Raw genomic sequence first — 7,879 nt, 5'->3', positions numbered from 1 at the left:
TTCGGCCATGAGTACGACTTACGGCAAATTCCATAAAGTTCTAAGAGCGCGGGACATATTACCATTCAGATATTCAGTCGCACATACTCGTCGCACCTGAACTTTGCCCAAACTTTCTCTTAGAAACTCATCAACTTACGCTTACAAAGATGGCGGCAGGCAGCTCCAAGGCCGTTATCAAGAACGCGGACATGTCTGAGGAGATGCAGGCGGACGCCGTGGACTGCGCTACCTGCGCGTTGGAGAAGTACAATATTGAGAAGGACATTGCTGCGTACATCAAGAAGGAGTTCGACCGGAAGCATAACCCGACGTGGCACTGCATCGTGGGGCGCAACTTTGGCTCCTATGTAACACATGAAACGAAGCACTTTATCTACTTCTATCTTGGGCAGGTGGCCATATTGTTGTTCAAGTCAGGCTGAGGATGGACTTTCGGGCGCGCGGCCCGTAAATTTGGCGGTAGTGCTGGTGGATACTTTGGGCGGCGTGTTTGGTGGAGCATCCTCCTGTACAGATATATGATAGGCAAGAGTAATACATAGGGTGCTGGGCTACTCGAGGCGTTCTTCAGATGAGCTTCGATCGCTTCGGCAGACGTGGGGAGGGCCTTCTAGATGGTTGCGCGGGCAGGGTAGCTTGACAACCATATGACTGTGACACTTAAGGTTAGCGACCTCCTTGAGAATTTAAGCAGCCTGCGGCGAATGCTGCAGGTTGGACATTGTACTCTTATTCCAATAATCCTCGTTCTATTTATGTAACGCAACGAGGTTTGGTGTCTCTTTGCAAAAGCATACAAGCCATGGATACCGCTACTCGGGCCAACCTGGCGCTCACCCACACAGTAAGAGCAGCGTGCAGCTTATCCATTTTTGAACGGGGCCATTGGCCGCCGGCGTCGACAAGGACAGCGAGAACTTGTAGCCCTACATTGGCGTTACAAAGCCGCTACCGCAGATGGGGGGTTGTCTTAGAAGACGTACACGAATCTCCGCCAGGGTCGCAGTGCTTTCCAAGCTCGCGAAAGCTCCGCTGAACAACTCAACAAAGCAGAAGCAAATGCAATTTCTACTACCGCTCGTGTGTTTGACATCGGCAAAACGTGACATTCATATACAACCATGCATATCAGGGCAAACCACACCCCACACGTGGCACGCTTAGCTTATGGCCAGCAGGCCGCCGTCAGCGCACACGTTAAAATTGCCGTATTCTGTAAGCCACAGACACTCGCCGTTCCGTAGCCTGGACAACACCTTGGCATTAAGGGCCACACCTAGCCCCAGGCTACCGTTCAGGATAGGCGTTCGTTATGCACACGCAAAATAAGTGTACATCATGCCCGTACAACGTACATCAGCAAACACCACGACTGTACGCCACGCCTCATTCAACGAATACTCCGTGCAGCCAGACAGGGGGGAAATACATGCCAATTTCAAACGTACGGCTGCCGACGATTGGGAGAAGGCGCCACAAGGTGATGCGCACCCTTCAGAAGCGGAACGGCCCGAAGCGGCTCTCCTTGCTGATCCTGGGCAGGTTGAACGTCGCGGCTGCCAGACTCAGCCCCACTACACGCCGTGTGTCGGCTGGGGGCACGGGACACAACAGCATTAACATCAGCAGAAGGCAGGAGAAAAACGAAGGTTGCATGTCTCTGTGTCGTGCTGGGACCTAAGACCAAAACACTAGACCACAGTAACCCAATATTCCATTCCATCCTCACACCTAGCAGGGGAAGCGTAGGTCAGTGAGGCGCCTGGGCAGTGGCGCAATGTTCACGCTACACACACGCCGAGCCAAGGACGCACACACACACACACGCAGACTACGGGGGTTTAGACCCGGATGGCTGGATATGCAAATGTGACGCCCTTGTCCCCAGCCACAAGTGGCCAGCTCAGGCCCCTCCAGAGCACACTCTAGCCTCGGCACCTCCAGGGTACGACATAGCCAGCCCCTGCCCTTCCATAGCATAACGTGTGTGCCTTCAAGCCCAGGCACCCACTGGCTGGTCGAATGGGCGCCCACCTGGAGCGTTTCCCTTCCCCTCCCCGATAGGTGTTCATGAACATGTTCGGCCGGTATGGCCCACATCCGGATCCGTCCTCTTGCCTTTTCCTTTGCCCATGCCCCCGACCCCAACCCCAACCCCAACCCCAACCCGAACCTCAACCAGACCAGACCTGGATCAATGCAGCCGTCGTCCCACAGTCGGGCGCCCGCGTATTCAGGTCGGGCTTGCTGGTCGTACAGCCCCGTCATGTTCGCCCGGAAGCGAGCCTCCTCCTCCGCCGGCCAGGTCTTACCCGAGCGACGGTGCTTCTCAGACTCCACCTGACGCCGTCAAAAATGAACGTTCAATGATTGGTTCTGGTGCGGACAGTTAGTTAGTTGCGGTTGGTTGGGTGGTGCCTAGCAAGCTGCATCTCCCCAACGCATCGCCTTCATAACAGCCACGCTGGCACAGCCTGCTTCGTTCCTTTGTATGGCAAGTTCTGCGATGCATTATTGAGTGCTGGTCCGTCTGCACCCGTGCCGGCGTTTTAAAACGTAGGTCCCCTTTCCCGCTTTCCCCAGGAGCTCCCCCAGTGTTAAGGATCGTGGGCCCCGTTTTCCTGCTCCGAGCGCAGGTCGCCTACCGCCTGCTGAGGTGACCCAGATGGCTTCCAGCTGCCGCACCTGTGCCAGCACCCCCGCTGCCTGCTCCCCTCCCATGACGCCAATGCGGGCGTTGGGCCACATGTACATGAAGTGGGGGCTGTAGGCCTGCAAGTGGCGGGGTTTGGGGATTTGGGGGAGGGTTGCTGAAGGGCTGGAAGGAACCAGACGCCTATTTAGGCTTGACCCCAGTCCGAGCGGCCCAACGGTGGAGTTGGTGCGGATGCGGGTTATGAATTGAATTGAATTGAATTGTTACAGAGTGGGAGGCTTCTGGGCCACTTGAATGGGTTATGAGGGGTTATGGGTGTGGTTACCGGAAGCGGAGGGAAGAGGAGATTGTGGACGCGGTTGCTGTTTGAGGTGGTCGTGGTATTGTAGTAGTATTGCTGCAGCGTCAGGCCCAAGTACCACCCAGATGAGAGTGCAAAAAGGCCACCTCAAGCCCCTAGCCTACCGGATCCTTTTCCGTGCCGATACTCCCCGGGGACTGCCGCTAATTCACCCAGCCAACAACCCACCCACTTACCCTGCCGCACATGCCGTAGTTGCCGGCACCGAAGCTGCCGCCAATCACCACTGTCACCTTAGGGACCTACGAGTAGTAGTAGTGGGACAGGAGGGCGCGAAACAGCAGCACGCGGGGGGATTCCCAGGGTGAACAAAGCATACCTAAACATACAGACTGCGTACGTGCGCTTGTACGGCATTGCGTACTATGATGCTGAGCTTCAGATCGCTATCATGTGTCATATCGGTGCGTCCCGTGTTGGCATCTGTGGGTCTGCTCCATGTCGTGCACTCTCACAGCAAGAAGCACAAGGTCCTGGTCCTGCACAGGGAGGCCTCAAACACCAGAACCCTCAACATGAAGCCAGCTGCCCCCCAATACCCTACAACCCGTCAACCCTGGCCCATACCTTGCCCACCAACAGCGCCGGGGCTACCCGCTGGATCGCAAACCTGATCGCCCCAAACCAAGGTTGCGCAGCAGTGGCAGCGCCCTGCAGTCAGAGCCGCCCAGTCGGCTGCCCGGCTGCCCTGACCCGTGTGAACTGGGGGGCACCCGCCGAGGCACCCAGTCGCCTACCCGTGCACCTCCTACCCAGGCCGCGCACCTCCGCATTCGCCACCGCCCGAACCATCTTGGCGCCGTCTTTGGCGATACCTCCCGCCTCGGCTTGGCGACCCACCATGAAGCCAGTGATGTTCTTAGTCATGTCGTACGTACGGCGCGTAGGAGAGGACGGAGGATTGCAGAAAGTGACGGTTTTTCTCGTTCGTCACGGGTGTGTATAGAATCAAATGTTCGGGCATACGCGCGAGATCGCTCTGATGCTTGTTATGCTAAGATAGGAGTGGACATGAGCTTCTTCCCCGTTAAGAGAGAACATCATGGACACGCCCAAAGCTCCCAACATCCAAAAGCGAGGAAATTTGGCGAGGAAGTGTGTGAGAGCGCATCTGGTCAGTCGTAGGTATTTCGCAGGCGACGTGGTGCAAAGGTGTCCTAAGAGGGCTCCTACTAGCTTCCGGACACCAGCAGGGGCTGCTTATCTCTTCAATTCAAGTATGTGAGTGCCTGGAGACACACTTCATCCCTGCCCGCTCCTCAGCGGCACCTGCAGGAACAGCAGCGGCAGCCCCCTCTGCGCACACAGCTGAATGAAGTGGGCCCCCTTCTGCGCTGCGGAGCTGAACAGCACTCCGTTGTTGGCCACCACGCCCACGGCCTGGCCGTAGATGCTGCCGAAGCCTGCGCGTGCGGCGGGATGAGTGGGTGGGTGGGTGGATGCTGGGTGGGCAGCGGGTCGCTCAGGGATGCGGGAATCGGTGGAAATCATAGTACAAAAGATAAAGCATCAATGGCGCTGACGTCCATAGCACCCAGCTACCAACTGCCCGAGTCACAAGCAACGGCGCGACTCCAGTGGCCGGGGTATGGCGCTTGGCGCCTTGGGGGTAAATCAGATTCGAAATCGGATCCTTAGATCCGTAACCCCCATCCAAATCCAAATCCAAATCCGAATCCATCACTGCTATATATGCCACTATCCATATCCAAACCTCCCTGGCCCTTCCGCCCCGATTCAGATTCGAACCTGTAACCAGCGTGTCCCCGAAATTGGCCTTGAACTCGTCCAGCCTGCTGCCGTCCAGCAGCCGGCTCAACACGGAGCGGACGTCGAAGGAGCGCCGCGGATCCGCAGGTACCACCGCTCTGAGGTCCTCGACCGGATACAGCGGCTCGTGCCAGGGCGCCGAGGTGGCGGAGGAGGAGGAGGGAACTGGTAGCGTGGCGATGATGTCCCGAGCTATGGCGAGTGCGTGAGGTTCGTCCTGGGCATAGTGGTCGGTAACACCTGTGGGGGCCGATTTCGGGGTGGCAGGACAGTGGAATATTGGCAGGAAAATGGGAGGGAAAACTAAGGGGGTGTACATGTAGGAGGTGTATGTGTAGGAGGTTCATCAAACAGTGAGCTGTGTAGGACAGTAATGGTGCGCCTTTGCGCTGCTGGGTTTCGCCATCTTGCCATGATGTACACCCCAGCCGTACAGCCTAGCCGTACATCACCCCACTTCAAATCCCTCTCTTACCTGACGTGCCGCAATGCAGGTCCGCCCCACCCAGCTCCTCTGCCGTGACGTCCTCCCCGGTGGCGGCCTTCACCAGCGGCGGGCCGCCCAGGAAGATGGTGCCGTTGCCCCGCACTATGACACACTCGTCAGCCATGGCGGGCACGTAGGCGCCCCCCGCGGTGCAGGAGCCTAGGACCACGGCGATCTGCGGCCGGACGGGCGGTGCGGGGAAAGCTGGCCGGCCGGCTGGGCAGAAAGATGGGAAGGTGGACCAACGAGGACCAGACATACATACATAAATACAGACGGACGATGACCCGCGCAAGGCTCCGGGGACATGTTCCGGAGGGGGCACAACTGGCACGTAGCAATCACTTCCTCCGCTCCCGAACTTTTTCTTCCTTCTCTCCCACCCCCACCCCATCTCATCCTCACCGTCCAGCTCTCCAGCTCCTACATCATCTCCATCACTAACAGTCTACAGATTACAAGTTACACGTTACAGGTTCCGCACAAATGCGGGGGCTCCGTAAAAGCCGGGGGGGTTCCCAATCAGGGCCAATAACCAGTCGTGTGGCGGCGCCGAGTGGCGACGTTGATGTCCCCTCCCGTTTACCATGAACACTCACACACAGCCCATTCCGAGTCCTGGCAAGCACCGAGAGCCCAGCCCACCTCGGTCCGTTCATTTCCACGACCCGCTTCCTCTCCCTCCCCCCTCCCCGGACCCCTCCTCTTCCCGGGCCACCCCCCCATACACACACAGACACCCACTTGGGGAATGCCCGCAGCGGACATCCGCGCCTGGTTGTAGAAGATGCGCCCGAAGTGGTCTCTGTCGGGGAAGACCTCAGACTGCCGCGGCAAGTTGGCTCCCCCCGAGTCCACCAGGTAGACACACGGCAGTCGGCACTGGGCGGCAACCTCCTGCAGCCGCAGGTGCTTCTGTGCGTCCGACCAAAGGCGCATCATAGTGCGGCGGCGGTGAACGGCGGTGATGGTGAATGGCGGCGGCAGTGATTGGCGGTTGTGACAAACGAAGGGTGCAAAGGGAAGGGCTGAAATTAGGCGCGGAAGTGCATGCGGCGGCAAAAAATGGAAACAGAGGGGCTAGGTCCACGGTGGACAAAAAAAGGGTTAGCGGGGAAAGGGTTAGCGGGGACCCTGGTCGAGAGGTTTTGAAAGCACGTCAAACAAGCATTTCCGTGCCGCCTCCCGGCCGCCTCCTGACCGCCCGACCGCATTTCCACCGCCCTTCCCCACGTGCCTTGACTGTGATGGGGTAGTAGGTGCCGCCCTTGACGGTGGCGTCATTGGCCGCGATGGCCACCAGCCGGCCGTGCACCTTGCCGATTCCCGTCACAATGCCGCCACACGGCACTTCCTCATGGCCTGTGGCGCAGGAGGGCGGGCAGTGTGGGGCCCAGGCAGGGGGGCAAGGAGCCCAACGAACTTATCAACTGAACCAAGGAACCGACCAGCGTAACGAACTTAACGAACCAGAGGCTAATCCGCGAATCCGCGCGGGTTACCTGCTGGCCCAACCTGAACTGACATGACCCCTGGACTCTTTGAGCCCTTACGGGGACTCAAGGGGGGGAGAGAGGGGGAGGCAAAGAATATGTAGAGGGGCCAGCTCCAGGGGGGAAAGCCAGGGAAATGCTCTGCTCTGGATTGTGCTTCGTGCCAAACTCCGCTCCTTCTTCCAGTTCTCCGCTCCTTTTTGGCGCGGCGGGAGGTCAGCCGCTTCAAAAGACGAAAAACACTCCTAGTCGGGTTAATGTGTGCGTGTCTCTTACGCCTCCTGGGGTTGCGCTACCGTCCGGAGGTGGAACCTGGGGGCCCATACACACACACACCTGGAGCTCCGATGAGGGGGCCCAAGGCGCAATACTATTATTAACCACCACACGAGACAACCCTCCTTCCCTTCCTCACTCCGTTCTGGGCCCGCGCCCCAGGCCTCTAGACTCCATCCTCTCCCCCCATCCCCGTGCGCGGAAGACACATACTTCGAGGGTTGTGACTGGGAGTGCTTGGATTTCAGTGGCGAACGTGTGGTCACCTACCGTACAAGCCGCGGCCCGCCAGGGGTGATAACTCCAGGAAGGGCGAGCCCTCGTCCAGAATGGCGTCGATCCTCTCCCGGGGAAGCAACTTGCCACGAGAGCGGTGACGGTGGATGGCCGTGGGGCCCCCAGACCCGCGGATAGCCTCGTGTAGGGTTCCCATTTGCTGTAGCAGGGCCTGCATGGCGGTTAAGTTGGCTGCCGCGTTTTTGTCCAGTGAGGGTGATAAAACGTTACTGGCGGAAGAGACGAAGCTGCGACGCCCCCAAAGATCGTAAAGGTGTGACTGCGGCTGCTGAGGCAGGGGAAATGGCAGTGGCAGCTGCCCGGAGGATGTCCATGGTTGGAAGGATGTTGTGCTGAACAGCGCGGTGCAGGCGCGCCTTGCGGCCATGGAGGTTGAAGCGCTGCATTGTTGTTGCGCTTGTTGTTGAACGAGGAGTACGAGACTGGAAAGGCTCTGGCCTGCGGCTTTGCGGCAGACAGCTTGCGACATGGCGTCCGCGTCTTGCCGGGAGGCACGATGCTGTCGGTGAGAAGGCACGAGGTGCGCAAATATTTTA

General features: G+C 58.5%; 2 protein-coding genes across 2 annotated transcripts; one reads left to right on the top strand and one right to left on the bottom strand.

Annotated features, from left to right (window-relative positions):
* The first annotated feature begins 74 nt into the window (after positions 1–74).
* On the top strand, positions 75–781 carry flaN (outer dynein arm light chain 8, 8 kD). Its single transcript, XM_002946851.1, has one exon. It carries the CDS (start codon positions 150–152, stop codon positions 423–425), a length of 276 nt encoding a protein of 91 aa, XP_002946897.1. The 5' UTR covers positions 75–149; the 3' UTR covers positions 426–781.
* Positions 782–927: 146 nt separating this feature from the next.
* Positions 928–7,868, bottom strand: VOLCADRAFT_108896 (uncharacterized protein). Its single transcript, XM_002946668.1, has 11 exons — positions 7,317–7,868; positions 6,515–6,639; positions 6,022–6,192; positions 5,266–5,452; positions 4,770–5,030; positions 4,290–4,423; positions 3,786–3,878; positions 3,197–3,262; positions 2,689–2,775; positions 2,193–2,343; positions 928–1,595 (listed from the first exon to the last, which is right to left on the bottom strand). The coding sequence occupies exons 1-11, from the start codon at positions 7,810–7,812 to the stop codon at positions 1,498–1,500; spliced, it is 1,869 nt and encodes a 622-aa protein (XP_002946714.1). The 5' UTR covers positions 7,813–7,868; the 3' UTR covers positions 928–1,497.
* Positions 7,869–7,879: the final 11 nt, after the last annotated feature.

This window comes from Volvox carteri (assembly GCF_000143455.1).
Source record: "Volvox carteri f. nagariensis unplaced genomic scaffold VOLCAscaffold_4, whole genome shotgun sequence".
Taxonomy (NCBI): Eukaryota; Viridiplantae; Chlorophyta; class Chlorophyceae; order Chlamydomonadales; family Volvocaceae; genus Volvox; species Volvox carteri.
The sequence above is the reverse complement of the archived record's forward strand: the minus strand, read 5'-3'. Positions and strand labels throughout refer to the sequence as shown.

Excerpts from the sequence above, each read along its gene's own strand:
- flaN (XM_002946851.1), top strand. The coding sequence starts at position 150 with ATGGCGGCAGGCAGCTCCAAGGCCGTTATCAAGAACGCGGACATGTCT.
- VOLCADRAFT_108896 (XM_002946668.1), bottom strand. The coding sequence starts at position 7,812 with ATGTCGCAAGCTGTCTGCCGCAAAGCCGCAGGCCAGAGCCTTTCCAGT. Across the intron at positions 3,879-4,289 it reads TGCCGCTGCTGTTCCTGCAG|AACATCACTGGCTTCATGGT; the intron begins GTGCCGCTGAGG and ends GACATGACTAAG. Across the intron at positions 3,263-3,785 it reads GGGCGGTGGCGAATGCGGAG|GTCCCTAAGGTGACAGTGGT; the intron begins GTGCGCGGCCTG and ends TACTACTCGTAG.